Source organism: Mytilus californianus, unplaced genomic scaffold, assembly GCF_021869535.1.
Source record: "Mytilus californianus isolate M0D057914Y unplaced genomic scaffold, xbMytCali1.0.p SCAF_1, whole genome shotgun sequence".
Classification (NCBI taxonomy): Eukaryota; Metazoa; Mollusca; class Bivalvia; order Mytilida; family Mytilidae; genus Mytilus; species Mytilus californianus.
In genome coordinates this window covers 50,068,573-50,091,693 of record NW_026262581.1, presented here as the reverse complement: position 1 = coordinate 50,091,693, position 23,121 = coordinate 50,068,573, and the positions used below count along the sequence as shown (strand labels likewise).

Below are 23,121 nucleotides of genomic sequence, written 5' to 3'. Positions count from 1 at the left end.
CCTTACCTTAAAAGACAATTAATGTTTTGCACTCAATGACCCCAGCCAACCCAATTTTGGGGGACGTAAATTTGATATTTGAATGTACGCTTTATGGACCTTCATTTTATATATGACTGAGTCCTTACCATGTTAGAAGTTTTAATTTTTGCACTAAATGGCCCCACCCTTCTCACTGGGATAAAAAGGGGGTTTAAAATTTTCATTTTTGAGTAGAGCTCATTTAGACGTTCAATTTGATTTACAAAATGACCCCATTTGGCAAAGTAAAAAAAATTTTGCAATATCAATTGTATAAATAGAATATATTAAACTGACTAAGTGACTGCGAAACATGAACATTTCAAATTGATTTTTTGTTTTGTTTTTCAATTAATGTTTTTGGTAATTAGTCAAACATATAACCATGTTAAACTCTTTAATTTCTAAAAATTTCAGGTGGCTAGATTTTGTTGATTCAGAAATACATGCCCCCCTCGCAAAATTTCAAACTGCATTATCTCTGAAACAACAACAGATATCTCAAGTCTGCTAAAAGAAAAATGATCTGCAGTTGAAAGACAACTTTTTTACAAAAAATGGGACAATTCCAAAGTTCATCAAGGTCACAATAGATAATCAAATATATAATGTAAAACCAAACTTGAGAACCGGAAGTCGTAGAGACATGGGACTACACCATTCAACTCAAGACCACTTAACCTTTCAAATGGCACAATGTCAAGGTCATAGTACATTTTGAAGGTGAAGGTAAAATTTCATCATGAACTTGATATTGACCTCAAATTGAAGGTATTGAAATACTAATTAATTTTGCAATTCATAGTAGGTTGATATCTGTTTTCTTTTCAAAGATATACACAAAATCCTATACTTTTAAGAATTATCTCGTTGTAACTTTTGAACGGATGGTAGAACAGTTTTGAGCTTAATGTATAAAATGTAGAGCTCTTCGAGAGGAACATTTTATTCAAACTGTATGTATGCAGCAATCTCTTATCGTTTTCTTAATATGTTAGCTTGAAATTTCAGCGTAAAAATATTTTTGCACTCGTGACCTTTGACCTTTGGTGTAAATGAAAGGTCACATGACCTAAAGATTATTGGTGAAGGTCCCAAGTCTATACGACTACCAGTTCTCGAAATATGATTTCTCAAAAATTGTGTTTAATAATTCAAGGGAAATTACCCATATGAGGGTTGATTACAAATTATTGGTTATGTTTATTAACATTGCCATCTGTTCCTGTTATGTTGACGTTTGCAAATCGATTCTATCTGTAATAGTTTTTAAGAAAAATGCAAATAAAAGAAATTGATTCAAGGGAATATAACTCTCAAAGAAGATGATGAAATCCTACACAGCCTCATCTGACAATATTTCATGAGATCTACCTATTGTCCAAATAAGGTAATGACATCTTCAAAAACAATGAGGGGGGCATGTCAAAAAATAACAATAAAAGGGAGATAACTTCTAAAGGGGATGATGAAATCCTACACAGCCTCATCTGGTTATACTTCATGTTGAGGTCTATCGATGGTCCATATGTGGTCATGATAACTTTAATAGAAACGGGGGAGGCCATGTCAAAAAAATGTATCTCTTTCCTACTATAAACATGTCAGTCATTCCAATATCTCCCCTCCTACTTTATACCTGTCAGTCATTCCACTATCTCCCCTGATACTTTAAACATGTCAGTCATTCCACTATCTCCCCTCCTTTTTTTTAAACATGTCAGTTATTCCACTATCTCCCCTCCTTCTTTAAACATTACAGTTATTCCACTATCTCCCCTCCTACTTTATACTTGTCAGTCATTCTACTATCTCCCCTCATACTTTAAACATGTCAGTCATTCCACTATCTTCCCTCCTTCTTTTTTAACATGTCAGTTATTCCACTATCCCTCCTTCTACCTTAAACATGCCTGTTATTCATTAACTTCCCTCCTACTTTACACATGTCAGTCATACCACTATCTCCCCTCCTACTTTAAACATGTCAGTTATTCATTTGACGACACAGCACAGAATGCAATAATGCAACATGGCAGAAAATAATTTCCCTTTAATGTCTACATTATAGGGTCGCTAACCTTTTTTGTCCCTTCTCCTCGATAAGGAAACAACAAACTCCGACTTGTTCATAGTCTAGGGATGCTCGTTTTTGTTTGTTTTTTGAGTGGCAATATAAACCGATTGCAACAGCTAGCTTCCTGGAGTAGCGAACACATTTTGACACTGCTTTTCAAAAACTGCTGTCTTTTATTTCCTTATTCAATTCTTTGACCTCTTCGGAAATATAAATCTTATTTTAAAATTTGCAACTTGAACATACATGACAATTGAATAAGTGTGTTCTAGCTTTTTGTATTGAAATATGTTTGCCTTTCAAAATAACTTAAAGATATGTTTCAACAGGATGTAACTGAAGCAGCCAGTATTGTAAAAAAAAAGTAGATGTTGTATGATTGCCAATGAACAACTATCCACCCAGAGTCCAAATAAAGTGGATGTTAACAACTACATGTAATATATGTCACTGTACGGGCTTCAACAATGAACAAAACACCGTATAGTAAGCTATAAAGGACTACGACAATATGTGAAACAATTCAAACGAGAAACATCAAAGGTCTGATTGATATAAAAAAAGAAACAATTAACAAAAAACAAATATGACAGATCTGAACCAACGACAACCACTTATTTACAGACTACACTATTTTCGGGGGTGATGTCCTCACCTTTTTCACAAAAATATGTACGGAAAAATATTAGTTCTTTCTAAAAATTAATTTATTATAAACGAAATGGATATTTTAACCTAATACAATTCCGCTTATATGTGGTGTTAAAAGTAGACAATTACAAAGGAGATTTGATATTTACATTCAAGTAACCAGAATATATTATCATACACAAGCATAATTATAAATATAAATTTATAAATACTTCCAACCCATCATATAATATTACTCCACAGTATTCACTATGATATCAATAAAACAAGCCCCACACGTCATCGTACAGTTTTCAACAGTTAGCGAAAAACCCAAACCGTATACCACCTACCTACCTATCCTTTTCTTCCCCGGTGTGATATAAGGCCATAGCAAACTGCCTCCACTTTTGTCTGTCCTTTGCCATGTGTTATGCTTTTCCCTAACTGTAACCCATCTCTTGCAGTTCTGATGTTATTGATCTTCACCAAGTGTTGAATGGTTTCACTGGATTTCTCATTCTTGTTGGTTTTCAGTGCAAAGCTGTCTTTTTATAATGCAGTCGTGTGGCATTCGCAATACATGGCCTAGCAATCTAAATCGTCCTTTTTAAATGATTTCTGTTGCTACTTTCTTTGTTTTTGGTGATTTTGAGAAGCTCTTCGTTTGTGATCTTTTTTGGTCAAAATATCTTTTGTATTCTTCTCAGACAGCTGTTGTGGGAAGCATCAACCTTTTGTAGATCAGTAACTACTATTCTCCTGCATTCAGAACCATACAGAAGAACATATTCAACATTGCTGTTATAGATTCTTAGTTTGGTCTTAAGACTGTATTGGCTAGATTTCCAAACGGGCTGATGTCATGCAAAAGTGTCCCGTGCTTTTGCAAGTCTGGTTTTGATGTCCTTTCCATCTCCATTGTCCTTACTAAATACACTGCTGAGGTAAATGAAGTCCTCAGAATTCCCCATTTGGTGTATCGTTGAAAGAATAGGTGTTAGGTTGTTGGAGTTCATTGTCATAACTTTTGTATTTTTAGCAGAACCGTATACAATTTAGTAAAATTGTTAAATATTTTATTTATTCAGCATTTGTAAAAGACTGGTGTTAGTTATATACTGTTGAAAGACGGATAACTCTAAATTAATGCTGAATGTTTAGTTAAAATTTCTTTGGTAACTATTTGGTTGATATTTAATTATATAATAGTGTAAAAGAGTTTGTTATAGAATGCATATTGCAAATATTCTATATTCCTGAAGGTTGCACTTTGTAAATACAGCCGTTTCACAAGCCATACCTCTTTTGGGGAGATATGTAATATTCATAGATTTGTTAAATAGTTAACGTACTGGTTCCCAAATATGATATCTGTGTTTCATCTCAAAGAGACATAACTTGAGAATGTTACTAGTATAGAAAAAAATGGTAGCGCCTTAAATTTAAATCTTAGGAGGTCCAAAAGTGGAGGTAGGGGTAGTATAGAATTTTAGATTAAGTTTAAACTCTTAGAAGTTCAGGGCATATAAATGTTGAAATTATGCCGCACAGCCCTATATATTTACCTTTGAATACAATGGTAGTGCATATCAACTTTCCGTTCTGGGATATAATTTTTCACGAAACTTCCTAGTAAAAGTGGCACAGTTTTAGCCGCAAAGGGAGTTCCTTTGGGAAATTGCATTGTCTATATTTACAGAATTGCAACCTATATAGGATGAAAAAAGAGAACATATAGAATTTCACCAAATCTGATTTATCTCAGAGATTTAAATGAAATTAACTCAAATACAAAGTTTGATGAATATTTCATGAAGATTGAGAAAATCATGGTCCTTAACTATGATGAGTCAGCATAAATTCACAGTTTACAGTATGCATAGTTTACTTAAAGGCCTGAACTCAAAATAAATTCTTAATGTATGCATATTTGTTATTTGAATTGTTTAGAAGTGCTTATATTTACTCTTCGCAGTCATTGAAACTCATAGATCCTTCCTGAATATTGTTTTTGGGGTGTTTTTGTTCTGTCGAAAACCCAAAAGTAAGCTGTAACACCTGAATGTGCTTTTTTGTGACCGCGTCATAAAAAATACAAGCTAGAAATACAAAAATACCTCAATAAAACTAACAATATTGTGTTCTACCCTAAACATGTATTGAATATTCCATATTCACAGAAAAAGCAGAATAATATAGCAAATGTGAGGCCCCAGTGGCAAAAAAACAGAAAAATGCCTACCCTCTGGGTCACAAAACAGATAATTTAAGCTGTAAATGCTATGATCTTATTATTTTAAAGGTCTTTTGTATAGAAAAAAATAAATGTGCTTTGAAATTATGCAAAAAACAGATGTAAGCAGTCAGTTCTATAAAACTTTTAGTGAAGTCATTCATAAGACTGGTAACTTCATACATACAACTTTTGAAAATATGGCTTTGTTTAAACACTTCTTGTTCATATATCAGCTAAATTATGTTAGATATATGGTTAGAGATGATATTGTTGTGACAACATTTCTACACTGACCATTTGAGGTAGAAACTGTTAACTTTAATAGACAAATAGGCATACAGTAAGATGTGGACTGGAGACAAAGGCAGGAATGGATACTTTATATAATCTTGAATGTTGGAATAATTAACTACATTTTACTAAACTTTACATTTGTAGTATTCTGAAATGCTTTTAGTTTGTTATAAGAATAGTTTCAAACAGGCTCTAGACATTTCATGTCAGAAAACATGCACATAGGATAAGCTGATAATAGTTAAAGTCTTGTTTTCAAATTCTTTAAAAAATTGAAACAGGGGTGGGGTTATAAAATGTACTGTAAAAGAAAAGTTAGAGTATATGCAGTGATTTCTTTAAGGCTATAATTCTGATAAATAAGTGTTGTTGTGAGAAAAAGGGTTTGTCAAGAGTTTTCTATTTAAATAAATGTTTGTATAGGTTGCGCTTTGTAAATACAGCTGTTTCACAAGCCACACCTCTTTTGGGGAGATATATAATATTCATAGATATGTTAAATGGTTAACGTACTGGTTCCCAGATATGATCTCTGTGTTTCATCTCATAGAGACATAACTTGAGAATGTTACCAGTATAGAAAAAATTGGTAGCGCCTAAAATTTAATCCTTAGGAGGTCCAAAAGTGGAGGTAGGGGTAGTATAGAATTTCAGTATAAGTTTAAACTCTTAGAAGTTCAGGGCATATAAATGTTGAAATTATGCCGCACAGCCCTATATTTTGACCTTTGATTAAAATAGTAGTGCAAATGAAACTTTCCGTTCTGGGATATAATTTTCCACGAAACTTCCTAGTAAAAGTGACACAGTTTTAGCCGCAAAGGGAGTTCCTATGGGAAATTGCATTGTTTATATTTACAGAATTGCACCCTGAAACACAAGTTGTTTTTCACATCATTATCCATGTATAATGATTGCATGTTTAACTTCGATGCATTTAAATAATACCTTACATATGCAAACTCAGTGGGAAATCTAATGAACGAAAATAAAATAAAATTAATTCTTCTGATGATTGAGTCGAGAAAGTCCATAATAAAACAATGCCGGTGACGATGCTGATCAAAAGTTATTTCTAAATAATAATTGTACATTTTAAAGAAATTATTTGTTAAACTGTGTTATTAGAAATATACATGCAAATACACGATGTTTAATGTTAGAAGCTTGTGAAACTAAACTTTAAAAAATGCCAATCTTTGTTGCAAATTGATAACAAAAAAATGGAAAAAATCATATACATACAAAATTTAAAGATCTTTCGGGTCACCAATTTTCGGAGTGTTCCACAAAGTCTATAGCATGCTACAATTTCCCAAAGTATACTTATTTTTTCGCACCTAAGTTATGTAGCACACCGGTCTGCTCTTGTCACATGTACATTCAATGGAGAAAAATTGTCTTTTCGTGAATATAAAAATTTAAAAGTCTGTCTGTGTAGGTTAAGAAATTAAAGATAACCATTCTTTTAAAGTAGGTATCTTTCTACTAATTTTTTTTACAATTTTAAGAAAAGGTCGTCTCGATTTTTGTACATGTATTTGCGGTCTTCTCGATCTACTCACATTCAAAGTTTACATCGAAATAAGGTCCGTTTGAATTTGCTAAGTAACTTAATTTCAAAAAGTGCCAATCTTTGCTGCATACCAATCGATTCCTTTAGAGTTTGTTTCCCTGACTTTCTCTGATCTAGCTGTATATATATACGGATAATTATCATGTTCCAAAGAGGTATACAGCCAGTAGAAAAATAAATAAAAGTTGGAACTCCAGGAATTTAATCGCATACCAACATTTTAAGTCAATTTTACATCAGGCTTCAATAGCCTGCTTTACTCGTCGTTTGCTACTTAAGGCGGGAAATCATAACATTAAATGGAAGTTTTGTTTTTATTTCAACTTATTTCTATTTTTTACTATTTACCAGAACGTTCTCCCGTGAATCCATAATTGATAGCGTCCTTGCTAAAATGGGACAAACATTGAGAAGATCTAGTTTTCAGTATTTACAGGGGAGGTAATATTTTGTCACTAGATTTCCCACTGAACTTAACATTATCGACTCATTATCCATGAACGTATTGTTATAGATTCAAGGGTACAAATAGATGATACTTAATCATGAAGGTAGGATAAAATGTGTTAAAGTTAAGATAACATCATGTTGATATGACATTTACTGAAACGTCAATTGAGTGAATATATTGAATCTGCTGCAGCTTGAACGAAAAAAAGCTTTTCTATTCTAGTAAATATGGCACAATTGAATATGAATAAAAAATTTCCATACTTCCCTAAAAGAAAAACTCTAAACGGCGATAAGTACAAGGGTAAAAACATATCTCCGTGCACTTTGATTTTGAAAATACTGAACCAAATTTCTATCATTTAAACCACAATTAGAGTATTAATATATGCACTTTTTTTGGAAAAACTCATGAAGTCGTGGGTGTTTACACGAATTATCTGACTGAGTATTTACGTTCCGTTTATGTCGCTATCGTTCAATAGAGACTTCTGGAGAAACGACTTTCTTATGACTTGAAAAAATAAGCATTCGGGTTATCTTTCTTCTTACAAAAATTCTTCGTTTGTAATCGTTGTTTCAGTAAAGTTGACTTAAATACAAACACGCATCTCTTTACCATTGTATCTTGTCCTACATCGTTTGATGTGCAATCGGTTTTGGAAAATAATTCTCATTTCATACATTTTCCATCTCGGAATACGGAATAAAACATCTTCTGTCTTTGTTTCGGTAAATCTGTGGTTTCAATAACTTTTGAAAAACTGGTATTCACTTCGGCCGTTGACCTCATTAAATATCAGTTTTTTGAAAGTCAATGAAACCACACATTTACCTCATCAAAAGACAGTAAGTGTTTAATAACCTCCGAAAGTCGAACAATTGGCAGATTTTGGAAAATGGTGCACGATTTATCCTTTGAAGAATTATGGTATATAACTCCAACTATTATCAAACGTGTCCGCTGCCGGGACTTGAAACACATTAAATTTGACAAACAATAGATAAAACTAGTATCTCAATTGTTTGTAAAACAATTGAAAGGTCTTTCCCTTTAATGTCTGATTTTTGTAATGCACTCCTTACGACCTATCATTTGATAGGCTACGAGCATACCTTCTTAAACTTTTCACTTTTTGCACTTAATGACCCTAACCACCTAAATTTTCGAGATCGGAAGTATGATATTTGTCATGTAAACTTGACGACCTTTGATTTGATATGCGACAACGCCATGTTCTAGAAAATTTGATCTTTGCACTTAATAACTCATCCAACTCATTTTTGGAGGACAGGAATTTGATATTTGAAATGTACACATTATGACCTTTCATTTGATATACAACAACCTTACCTTAAAAGACAATTAATGTTTTGCACTCAATGACCCCAGCCAACCCAATTTTGGGGGACGTAAATTTGATATTTGAATGTACGCTTTATGGACCTTCATTTTATATATGACTGAGTCCTTACCATGTTAGAAGTTTTAATTTTTGCACTAAATGGCCCCACCCTTCTCACTGGGATAAAAAGGGGGTTTAAAATTTTCATTTTTGAGTAGAGCTCATTTAGACGTTCAATTTGATTTACAAAATGACCCCATTTGGCAAAGTAAAAAAAATTTTGCAATATCAATTGTATAAATAGAATATATTAAACTTACTAAGTGACTGCGAAACATGAACATTTCAAATTGATTTTTTGTTTTGTTTTTCAATTAATGTTTTTGGTAATTAGTCAAACATATAACCATGTTAAACTCTTTAATTTCTAAAAATTTCAGGTGGCTAGATTTTGTTGATTCAGAAATACATGCCCCCCTCGCAAAATTTCAAACTGCATTATCTCTGAAACAACAACAGATATCTCAAGTCTGCTAAAAGAAAAATGATCTGCAGTTGAAAGACAACTTTTTTACAAAAAATGGGACAATTCCAAAGTTCATCAAGGTCACAATAGATAATCAAATATATAATGTAAAACCAAACTTGAGAACCGGAAGTCGTAGAGACATGGGACTACACCATTCAACTCAAGACCACTTAACCTTTCAAATGGCACAATGTCAAGGTCATAGTACATTTTGAAGGTGAAGGTAAAATTTCATCATGAACTTGATATTGACCTCAAATTGAAGGTATTGAAATACTAGTTAATTTTGCAATTCATAGTAGGTTGATATCTGTTTTCTTTTCAAAGATATACACAAAATACTATACTTTTAAGAATTATCTCGTTGTAACTTTTGAACGGATGGTAGAACAGTTTTGAGCTTAATGTATAAAATGTAGAGCTCTTCGAGAGGAACATTTTATTCAAACTGTATGTATGCAGCAATCTCTTATCGTTTTCTTAATATGTTAGCTTGAAATTTCAGCGTAAAAATATTTTTGCACTCGTGACCTTTGACCTTTGGTGTAAATGAAAGGTCACATGACCTAAAGATTATTGGTGAAGGTCCCAAGTCTATACGACTACCAGTTCTCGAAATATGATTTCTCAAAAATTGTGTTTAATAATTCAAGGGAAATTACCCATATGAGGGTTGATTACAAATTATTGGTTATGTTTATTAACATTGCCATCTGTTCCTGTTATGTTGACGTTTGCAAATCGATTCTATCTGTAATAGTTTTTAAGAAAAATGCAAATAAAAGAAATTGATTCAAGGGAATATAACTCTCAAAGAAGATGATGAAATCCTACACAGCCTCATCTGACAATATTTCATGAGATCTACCTATTGTCCAAATAAGGTAATGACATCTTCAAAAACAATGAGGGGGGCATGTCAAAAAATAACAATAAAAGGGAGATAACTTCTAAAGGGGATGATGAAATCCTACACAGCCTCATCTGGTTATACTTCATGTTGAGGTCTATCGATGGTCCATATGTGGTCATGATAACTTTAATAGAAACGGGGGAGGCCATGTCAAAAAAATGTATCTCTTTCCTACTATAAACATGTCAGTCATTCCAATATCTCCCCTCCTACTTTATACCTGTCAGTCATTCCACTATCTCCCCTGATACTTTAAACATGTCAGTCATTCCACTATCTCCCCTCCTTTTTTTTAAACATGTCAGTTATTCCACTATCTCCCCTCCTTCTTTAAACATTACAGTTATTCCACTATCTCCCCTCCTACTTTATACTTGTCAGTCATTCTACTATCTCCCCTCATACTTTAAACATGTCAGTCATTCCACTATCTTCCCTCCTTCTTTTTTAACATGTCAGTTATTCCACTATCCCTCCTTCTACCTTAAACATGCCTGTTATTCATTAACTTCCCTCCTACTTTACACATGTCAGTCATACCACTATCTCCCCTCCTACTTTAAACATGTCAGTTATTCATTTGACGACACAGCACAGAATGCAATAATGCAACATGGCAGAAAATAATTTCCCTTTAATGTCTACATTATAGGGTCGCTAACCTTTTTTGTCCCTTCTCCTCGATAAGGAAACAACAAACTCCGACTTGTTCATAGTCTAGGGATGCTCGTTTTTGTTTGTTTTTTGAGTGGCAATATAAACCGATTGCAACAGCTAGCTTCCTGGAGTAGCGAACACATTTTGACACTGCTTTTCAAAAACTGCTGTCTTTTATTTCCTTATTCAATTCTTTGACCTCTTCGGAAATATAAATCTTATTTTAAAATTTGCAACTTGAACATACATGACAATTGAATAAGTGTGTTCTAGCTTTTTGTATTGAAATATGTTTGCCTTTCAAAATAACTTAAAAATATGTTTCAACAGGATGTAACTGAAGCAGCCAGTATTGTAAAAAAAAAGTAGATGTTGTATGATTGCCAATGAACAACTATCCACCCAGAGTCCAAATAAAGTGGATGTTAACAACTACATGTAATATATGTCACTGTACGGGCTTCAACAATGAACAAAACACCGTATAGTAAGCTATAAAGGACTACGACAATATGTGAAACAATTCAAACGAGAAACATCAAAGGTCTGATTGATATAAAAAAAGAAACAATTAACAAAAAACAAATATGACAGATCTGAACCAACGACAACCACTTATTTACAGACTACACTATTTTCGGGGGTGATGTCCTCACCTTTTTCACAAAAATATGTACGGAAAAATATTAGTTCTTTCTAAAAATTAATTTATTATAAACGAAATGGATATTTTAACCTAATACAATTCCGCTTATATGTGGTGTTAAAAGTAGACAATTACAAAGGAGATTTGATATTTACATTCAAGTAACCAGAATATATTATCATACACAAGCATAATTATTTCGGTAATTTGAACTATTTTGATCATACCACATCCTTTCGAAATGTTTAGATTTTGAAAATAACATTGGTAAACTACTGTTCAATCCTTTATAAAAAGCATAGCAGTTTCAAATATAGTGATTGTAAATAAAGGCAGTATGGACCATTCTGTACCTGACATTTCTTGTTTACTGTAAACAGTTCTTTTGGTTTGCATTGTTGAATGCAAAACATTGACAATCAACACAAAAGCATTTGTTTGGAACATGTTATTGATAAATGATAGCTATACTAAAGTGCTTTTGGAAAGGTAAAATATTCTAAAGAATATAATAATATCTACTAAATGCCAATATATAGTATAAAATGTACTTCAATGACGACCCCAATTATTAAAATTACAGAATTTATCATGAGGGTGAAATCTGCATCAATCCTGGGAATTTTGATATCGGAGTTGAAAAAAGAAAATATTTTTAAACAAACTTCAAAGAATGTATTGGGATACTGGTCGAGGGCCAGTTACCGTCAGATTTCAGTTACTGTCAAATTTTGCATCTAAGGGCGTCTTAAACCAAAATAAATGCATTTGTATAAAAAAAGTACATAGCATTACTTACAACAGAATGTTGGTTGTCGTTACTGAACAGAGTTCTGACTACGTTTTCGCAAAGTCATTGTTTATTTGCGCCAACGTAACGGTTACGTTGCGCACATAAATCGTAAAGTACAGAGTACGATAAATGCCTTTTTTTGGCCTATAATTTACTGAAATTTGAACTCTAACTTTTAAACTTTAATTCAAAATTTAAAAACATTTCTTTGATTTAACATAACACATGACTGCACAGAAAAATATAAATCATAAAACTAGATGAACTGTGAATTGAAACAATACTTTTTATATCATATTTTATCTGATAAAAAAAATATATCTCCAGTTATCAAATATATATATTGACTCAACATGGCAGAAATATTTTAAATTGTCGACTTATTTATATTCCATTTGTGCAGTCTTTTGTAGATTTTTTAAACCCTCAGTTAAAGTCATATGAAACTTCAAGTTTAAGAAAAGTTGACTATGTTTTATATACTTGAATGGCTTAGCTTCACTATAAAATACCCATACGTCAACTTTACTGTAAAATGAAATCATTTATATTATCAAAATCTTCACAAATGTGCTGCTATTGAATTATTGTCTTCCCGTACTCTAATTCGCTGATATTTTCCCGTATGAAGTGAATTTAAATACGAGACCTCTCGTCAGAACTTCGGCTACCGCATATAGCAACTGCAAGGGGAGGTCAATAGTAGTTAATGGTTCATAAAGAACAAATTCAATACACCAAATCAATTTACAACTGTAAAGGAAAACTTTATATAACAATTGTGAACGCATGGAAAATACAAAAAAAAAATATCATGGCTCTATCAATTCACTTATTTTTTCATGTGAGGCACATGCGCTTTGTGTTGATTGTTTATCAATATCACGATCCGGTAAACTACTGCAACAAACTCTGATGTTGATTAGCTTGCAATCAACAATCACTGAATGAAATATTATTTGTCGATAATACTTTCAAGATTCGAAATAAATGTAACAAAAACGTGCATCGAATACTTAGTTTAATATTTATGCATATATTGGTTCAATAATTTCGATAAAATCATAATTACATGAAACACTTTTTATATGACTTTTAAGTAAGGATTTTTAACAGGATATGATAAAAAATTATTCATATAGTGAATTAATGTAAGTTAACATTCACAACAACAGAAAATGTACCTTAGGCGTACATGAAAATTAATTGCAGCAAGTAAATACAACACTTTGCTCGGAGTACATTCTTATGTCAGAAAATAATAAAGATAAGGTACATTTTGGGGATTATTATGAAAATGAAACATTGTATGGAACCATTACTTGTGATATTATTTTTAAATTCAGAAGAATGGCTTGTAGAAAATGAAAATATCTATGCTTGAGTAATTTCATAACGGAATTTTTTTTTTATTTGTTAAAACCATCTGGTTTTTTTCCGACACATTTTTGCCTAAGGTAATATAAAGCACATGCGTCGTTCAAAATATTCTTTGCCCAATAAAATGGAATACACAAAATACTTTTCCCCAAATAGTGGAAAAAGGATTCTAATCTTTTGATTACCCCATCGTTTAAATTCGTTATATAAGGAATAAATTATTACCAATATTAACATTATCATGTTAAAAAAAGTCACCAATAAATATGCGTGAACTATGCGTGAACCCTCAGGGTTCCTCAAAACTCATACAATAAAGTCAGCTATAAAAGGCCCCGACATGAATTTTTTTTTATTTTTTTGCGCGTGTAGGGTGAGAAGGGTGTGATATGCTATTTGAAATATTTATACAAATATGTTTTTCACACAAAATCGTCGTTTTTTAATGATAAAGACAGTTAATGCAAATCCTTGTAAAATATTATTATGATAAAATAAAGAACATAGTACTGTAACGCTCTACATCTTTCGCAAAACAGCTGTTGGAAAAAACTGCATGTATTATTCATTGAAAGGGATTTTAAATGATTTTATGTCAAAATGTTGATGTATATCCTATTCGGATTTTATATAATTTCTTCTCCGACAGGTAAGAATATTTGTGTGTAAAACATGATAAACTATGATGAACATAAAAATGATGAGATGTGATATGATGATGATGATGATGTACCAACGAGACAAATATCAAACACAAATGAACGGATTTAAGCAACTATATGTCACCGTTCAGCCTTCAATAATGGGCAAAACTAGCTCTATAGTCCGATATAAATGCCCCGCACATTACAAAATACAAAAAACAACCGTCCTAATTTATGAAAAAACAATAAACGAAAAATAAAAAATGACAAACAGCAAACAACGACAACCACTGATTTACGGGCTCCTGATTTTGGACAGGCATATATTGAATATATACATGAGTGTGTGTGTATACATTTTGTTGTATAGTTCTGTACACTGTTTCAAAAAAAGTTTTAGTATATATATATTTAGTATATATACGTTTATGGTATACTATATTTCAATATTTTGGTATGCAGCATCATGTAGTTTTAGCAACTACATGTATATGACGTAAGTAGTTGTATTTTTTAGTATATATATATCAATAGTTTATCTTATGCTATTTAGTTGGTTCATGGAAGTATTATATTATCAATATAATACTTCCATGGTTGGTTGGACTGGGTATTTTTTTAAATGGTATCATTTCGTCGTCTTTACCTGGATGTCTATAAAACGAGCTAATAGTAAATTTCACTTGGAAAGTACTGAATGAATAACATGTGTAGTGGTACACACAGATCGAACGGTAAAGTGTGTCGTCGTTTTTCTTATATTATCTCCCTTTTCAAATCATATGAAAATAAGAAGATGTGGTATGATTGCCAATGAGACAACTCTCAACAAGAGACCAAATTACAACCGTTCGACTATCAACAGTGAGTAAAACCCATACCGCATAGTCAGCCATAAAAGGCCCCGAAATGACAAATGTAAAACAATTCAAACGAGAAAACTAACGGCCTGATTTATGTACAAAATAATGAACGAAAAACAAATATGAAAAACAGCAACAAACGACAACCACTGAATTACAGGCTCCTGACTTGGGACAAGCATATACAGAATGTGGCGGGGTTAAACTAGTTTGAAGGCGCGCCAATCCTCCCCCATCATGGGACAGTGGTGTAACAGTACAACATAAGAATAAATTATAAAAATCAGTTGAAAAGGGCTTAAGTCATCAGATCGATACAAAGCAGAAATACTTCTAACAAAAACACAGAGTGGACGTGGCAGTGTACTTATACATCACCACAGCAAAAAGAAACCAAGTACAGATCCGAGAGTACTCGCATGTTGACATGTTTACTAACTAATATATGAATGAAAAACAACATGGTTAACTTTAATATGATATCAGTTTGTGTGTCAACACATTGTTAACTATAAATATACATAACAAAACATACATTATCCCAAACAAATACACATGTTGACCTTAAAACATTGTCTTTACCAAACAAGACTTTGTTTATCGGAATAAGTGAGTAGTGATACTCAATTTATTTACAATTCAATGTAAGCTAAAGGTGAAAATACAAAATTAGAAACAGAACATTATAATTAAAATTGAGTTGCAAACATTGGCAGCTTTACAACTAGTTTCGTCATTAAATTGTGACAATTTTGACAGCCCTGCCTTTTACCCTAACCAGTCTCAACCATTGTCTAACTATTTCCTGTGTTCTGTCACGCAGTGATCTGGACCAAACGATTACAACACTGTAACATATATATTACAATGTCTAGATTGTTTCAACCGAAAGATACTTTTATTTTGAAACTACTGGAAATGACCAATGAAAATACAGAGAACTGAATTTTTCATGGCTGTAAAAATTGTAATTTCATATGTAAGAAGCAACTTTAAACGCAGACTTGAACGACGTACGAAAGATTGAGATTCGCTGTCCGTATAGCTCGCAGTTTTAGGTACACAAGTTAACCATATTAACGAAAACTTCAAATACAAATGATTTTCCAAGCGTGGTGAACTTCATATTGACATTTTTACCGTTATTTGACGATGATCACCTTACAGGCGGAATACGTACACGATCGTACATATTTTTACAAAGCTGTAACAACAATATGTGAAAACCATACAAAATTGTATAATATACTACAAATCATACACATAGATTACAAAGTATTAAAAAACATAATTAGAGATTGAAAAATTCTTTGAAATAAATTCCTGTTAAAAGAGCATCTAAACGGTGTCGAAAATCGCTAAGATGAGAAATCGAACTCAAATGCCGATGTTACAAAAAAATCGCGCATAGACAATGACATAGCAAATTCAGTGGCTGATTTAGAGCAATGTCAACAACAACATGTCAAGTTCATAACTCCTTTGAAAGCCTTAATCAAAGATTTAAGACAAGATGTCAAAACGATTCGTTGTGTGTTATTATCATTACATATCAAAGACTGACTGGTGTAGGCACACTCAAAGCCAAAGTCGATCTTGTCAATAAAAAGTTAAGGGACATTGCTCAGGCATATGAACATCTCGAAACTTTCGTAGCCTGATCTAGTAAATCTGTGTCCGTGCTGAGGAAAAAAGTCAATGTCGAAAACAACCGTAAATCTCATGACGATAAACTTTTGCAGACACCATAAAAGCTTATCTTCATGAAAAAAAAAATTCAATGTGAACCTTCTTAAGTTTTAAGCACCAATAGTGGGAATATCTGCAAAATCAATCAACTGAAAATTCAGTTTAGATATCAACCAAACCGACTTTTCAAGGCCAGCTGAGTTCATCGGTACATACGCATACAATAAGCAATGATATTCAGAGATTGTTTTTTGGTGGGTTTCGTGTTGCTCAGTCTTTAGTTTTCTATGTTGTGTTTTGTGTACTGTTGTCTGTCTGTCTTTTTCTATTTTAGCCATGACGTTGTCAGTTTATTTTCGACTTATGAGTTTGAATGTCCCTTTGGTAAATTTCGCCTCTCTTTTTGATACACATTGCAAACGTGTTCGATTTCAAATGTGAGTTACAAGACTTTAAACTCAAATGATATGCTTCAGTCAGAACATGTTAAAAGAAGACTTATCAAAAATAAAAATAAAGGAACAGAAAAATCACCAGAAGACCTCGTACTTCGAGAAATAATTTTTTACGTTTAAAAATGACGCCATTATGGTGTTAATTGGGGAAATACAAATATTTATGGTAGAATAAGAAATCGAGGCGATTATTATTTTATCAGCGGAATCAGGAGAGCCTCAATCGCGCATAATAGCCTGCGATAGTTTCTTCAAGAGAAGAAAACGGTGTGCGCTACACATTGGAACTGTAAAGGCTTCGGAAGTATCTTCCTCTGTGGATACTAACACACTACAGCTCTCTCCGATGAATTGTTTTAAGAATATGTTTCTTTGCCGCACGAACAGACAATGCCATGTTTTGTGGTGATCTAAATGCGACAGTTCGAAGACCACGTGTCAGTGTTGTTCAAGGCGATTGCAGCAAACTTTTGCAAAGAGTTTAAGACGAGTTAATCTTGATTTCATTAAACACACAGACTTTTGTAAACAAATCTATACACACTTTTTAAGAGCTATGAAAATGGTCCTTATTCAACAATTATAGATCATATATAGTAATTGAAATGCATGATTTCATGATTCTACGTCGCAATGCATGGATCAGTGACCATCAACCGCTTGGAACAGAGTATGCGTCGTATTAGACATATAAAAACTCCAAGAATTGTTTTAATTCGCGCATATCAAGAGTATGTAGTCGACATGTCTAAGGACAATGGAAAATCTAGCGACGTAGATCAAAGCTTAGCATGGTCTATAATTAATCAGTAAGTCGACGACCAAGGAACATTATTGATGTTGATTGAACAACAAACTTATAAATAGTCCCAAGCATTTGTTCAGATTTTGCAAATCTTTTTTGAAGCAATCGCCCAAATTGCCCAGTATAATGAAGCTAAAATCGTCATTAAAAATTAAAAATTTATTCGCAATCAATGTGATAATGATTAATTGGATAAGTTCATTTTGAAGAAAAAAATATACTAGTAGAAAAAAAAAATAACAAAAATACCGAACTTGAAGGTAAATTCATAAAGGGGGAGTTCATAAAAACTGACAAAATCAAACGTTATAAATCAACGGAACGAAATTTGTTATGAACCTGCCAAACGGGTAAACGTTACTGCTCAATGGAATATCCTGCGAACATCTTAAATACGGCGGGAAATTACTGTTGTAATATTTGTGCAAACTTTTTGAATTAATTTTTGATCAGCGTGTTACACCTGCTACTTGAAAAATTGGTGTAGTAATTCCGTTGTTAAGGCGCACTTAAAGATTCAGAGTATGATATCGAATTTTACCGTGGTAGATCTTTATACCTTGTATATCAAAAGTGTTCGAAAATAACTGGAGAAAATAAACTAAACAATTCAATGAATGACTATATTTTTTCTCGAATACTCAACAAAAGGCATATTAGAAGTACCTTTTGTCATGTTAGTAGTATTTACCCCTCTTTAATCTATAAGAAACTGCATCACTCAAAGAGAGAAATACTAGTATAGTTCTAAAAAAGAGACTTTTCATGACAACAAGAGGTCGTTTGAAACGGTTAACCATATTTGACTGCAAATTAAGCTAATTGACTTTGGAATTCCTTGGAATTTGTGGAAATAACTTGATCAAATAGATAGTGGCCTTAAAAGATGTTTGAACTGTACAATCAACTGTGAGATGTTTTTCTTTTGTTGACTCATTAAGTACGTTCATTTTATAAAGATGTCCTGGTGATGACAAAAATATGTTCAGGATGTAGACCCCATATGTCAGCTCATATTTCAAAATATAATCTTATTGTAGTGTGTGAAGAATGTGATGGGAGAGGACTCACCTTCAGTAAAGACATGTTTATTGTGAACAATGCGGAGGTGAGGTTTTTTTTCAGAAAAAAATTATATAAACATATTAGATATATATCTTTCAAATGTAGCAAAATCCATAGCAAAGAACACGTAAACTTCACCTGAAAGTCTTACGACTAATTCTAGGACTAGCAAAACATATAAGGTTCATGAAAAAACATATGTTAATAGGTTGGTTTATAGAAAAACTCATCATAGATATCAGGTTTAAAAACAAAAAGGAGTTTTACGTTTTTCAAATCAATAAAAATGGTCCTATTAAAAGTTCAAGTATTTAAATTTTGTTGAATATATGTGAATTGTCAGCTTCAAAATATGTGTTTCCAGATATTGAAAACATAAAGATATTGGAAAATAAATAAAACAGGACTTACTGAATACAATTTATAACACCTTATATGTACAATGTAATATTTAATATATGTTAGCTCATTTTGAAGTGTTAATTATGAATGGAGTTGTTTTCATTTTTGTTTCGTTTTCGTAATTTTTTTTGTCTGTTGTTTCTCGACATATGAATTTTGATTTTCATTTGGTATTTCCCGCATCATTTTTAAAAGAATATATCATGTGCATACATATACAAAGGCAACTCAAAGTCACGAATCTCGTCATCAATGGTACAGGACGGAAATAATTTCATAAATCAAGAGATCAAGTATGGATCAGAGAGGGTTTTGAGATTAATTCGATATAAATTTATACCTATATGTATTGCTAGATCAATGTAAAATTGCTGCTATGTTTGACACAAGAATTTTTTGTTTGTTTTGACAGACAAACCTCACCAACGAAAATCGGCCGTTGGCTACGCTACCTGCTGGCTTGTCGATTCGACCATCTGGAATCCCTGAAGCCGGTTATGGCGTATTTGCTGAGAGATCGTTTCCTAAGGGTACCAGATTTGGTCCATATGGTGGAGAAATTACAGAAACCGTTGATAACTGGTCCTATGCATGGAATGTTTACGGTGACGATGATTCTGTTAAGTATTATGTTGACGGTTACTTCAAAAACAATTCAAATTGGTTACGATATATTAATTGTCCAAGAACGGTACACGAGGAAAATTTGTATGTCTTACAATTAAACAACGAAATTTTTTACGTTACGTACGAATGTATAACGGCAGGAACAGAGTTACTTGTTTGGTATGGACCCGATTATTGGGAAGACCTGGGGTTACAGAGAAAACCTGAAGATTATCAAGAACGGTTTAATGAGGAAGATATTAGATATGTTATTGAAAACACAATAACGGGTAGGTAATGCAAGAAAAAAATTGATAAAAAAAGCTTAGTTCATTTAACAGTAAATTTTTAATCATTATCTTGTGTTCCAATCATAAAAATCCTAAATCTGAAAATTTTTCTAAATTCCATTACAGTATACGGATTTATTGTGGAAATATGATTTCACACTCACCTTGTTACGGTAATATTAGTTGAAAAAGCAAATACGTTTATGAACATTTTTCCTTAACTATTGATAAACAAAGATAATGATTATGTATTTGTTGAAATTGTTGGTATTCATAGCGTCTAGTAGTTTTGATATTGAATATATTACTAAACAATCTCTAAACAAGACAAAAATGTTTCTTTTATTTTTAGAATTGAAATTCTGTAAAATCTGCCCTCATCATTGCATCATGTCGTGTCATCTACACTGTGTATGGCATTGTTGAATGGAATCTTCTCTGAAGTACGTCCGCCGATTCTAGTGTATGACGGCATTTTTATACCATCAGATGTAAGACGCTCTATTAACTGCGACTTTTATTTTATATGGTAGCATTTATTGTTGTTTTTGATTTATGCCTGATGTACCGGTATAATGGAAGTTGGCTGATTAATCTTGCACGTATTTCTTTGTAAAACTCCCTCTTTTTCTGATCGAGATTAAAAGCTGGTAGGTTGGTGTTTTAAGAAATCAGTAAACCCCAACTGACCACAAATACCAGTTCATGTGGCTGTCAAAGTAAAGTTTCTCTTTAGCTACATCGTAATGTTTTTGATTTATTGGGGAATTTGATGTGGTTTTCAGATCTTTGTTTATGTTGAGTTTACTCAGACATAATCCAGACCATTTGGAGCTTGACATTTCGTGAACACATTTGTTTATTGCTTATTGACCTATTCATATTTTCAAAGTTTTTGTGTTGTTGGATTGTCGTTTCTTTGACGCATATTCTACATTTACTTTTACATGTATCTATATTAATATTTTTATGGATCAATATGTTTTTTCTATAGATATAGATATGAATTTAATCGATCTTGATAATTTTGCAAGGAATTCAATTCATGGTTGATACAGTCACAGTGTACGCGAACATTATTTATAGGGTCAATTTAGCTAATTGCAAGGTTAATATTTTTGGTATAATATATATAACAGTTTACACCCATTCGGGGCTGTCTGTTAGTTGGGTTTCTGAATTGTTATTCATGCACTGCATCTTTTTAGATTTTACTAAATGTTTTTACCATTCAAGTGATGTTTCCATTCATTATCAAAAGTTGTATTGCTATAGTTAGCCTTACTCTTTCTGTATATGTTGCAATTAAACTACTGTTAAACCTTTTTGACGCAGGCTGTAGTAGGCAAATTGAGTTTTTTTTCAACATCATTTATACATATAAGTATGTCATAAAATACACGAATTGTGGCATGGAAATTGCGATCACAGATCATCGGTTAATTTTTTATTTGTATATGTTTTATCTGTAGGGGAGAGCAAATTTTTCGAGGATACAGAAAGGGAGCGTTTTTGTGGCATATGCCTTAACTATAAAATGAAGCTGAAAATTATGGTTTATTTTATAGAAAATGTTCATCAACTGTACACGTATTGCTATAAATTCTTCAACCAGACACCTTTTATCAAACCACCAGGTAAAGAAGGCACGTTTGACAAATATTGCTTTAATGATGGCAGTTATCAAGTTTGTCGTTACAGAAAATGTAATGAGAACCCATGCACAAATCTACCTGACTGTAAAGGTTGTGAAGGTATGTACTGTGTTATGTATCAAAGGTACTTGTCTTCAATGGCGTTGGTCATTATCGTTAGGTTCACATAAATGCCACCCTGTAAATCAAGTTCAAAAAAGGGCTTTTGACAATTGTTTAATAGCACACGTTACTTATCTCTGAGTTTGGATGTTTTAACTCAACTTAACCGTCATTTTCTTAAAGAAAGGAACTTAGATGGATATACACGAACAAAAATCTTCAGTTGTATATTTGAAATAACAGTCTGTCTAAGAAGTAGTTATTTTACTGCTTACAACAATTACCGATAAGTCATCAGTAATGATGGTGCTCTTGTACCTCTTCGACTTGCAGCAATATCAAGATTACTAATTAAGTCCCTTAAGTCGACACTTATTGCTGTTTTCCCCCAATTTAAGTATATCAAGCAAACTAAATGAAAAAAAGAAAAGTAACTATTTTATAGCAAAATAATATGAACTTTTGGAACAGCTCAACAGTAGGCAAGAGATTAAATATATATCCAAAACATGAATTGTGCACTAATAGTACGTACTTAAAATGGATAAATCTGACCTTCATCTTTAAACGTACAAAATATGAAAATTTGCTGCTCGTTGCTTCATAGGCAAAACTCCTACTTGTTCACTTTGTGACTTAAAGCTGGACTCAACTTGTTTTAGTAGCATGGCAGGGTTTTACGTGTTTTTAGCAAGACTGTTTTCCTGTCGGAGATCCATGTTCAGTTCATGTTTTTGAACGCTGATGTTGGTCATATTGTATATATATATATATGACTTGTTTATATATATATATATATATACTAGTCTAAATTGAAAACAACGTTCAAACCTATGATTGCGTTGGATAAAAACCGCAATTTTTATACGTGTGCATGCAAAAAAAATTTCTTGTTAGACGGGTCTAAATACAGCACAAACAACATTTTCCAAAAGACCAAAAAAGTGAAAAAGTATATTTTAACAAAACGCATTTGACTAACAGGTCGAACAAG

At 32.4% G+C, this 23,121-nt stretch overlaps 1 protein-coding gene across 1 annotated transcript in view; it reads left to right on the top strand.

Moving 5' to 3' along the window:
- The window catches only part of LOC127720587 (PR domain zinc finger protein 12-like), a 449,743-nt gene that overhangs the window by 424,589 nt on the left and 2,033 nt on the right, over window positions 1-23,121 (top strand). Inside the window, exons 3-4 of the mRNA XM_052227259.1 lie at window positions 19,887-20,370; window positions 21,939-22,124. Coding sequence (XP_052083219.1) covers window positions 19,887-20,370; window positions 21,939-22,124 — 670 coding nt within the window. The remainder of the gene's footprint in view (window positions 1-19,886; window positions 20,371-21,938; window positions 22,125-23,121) is intronic.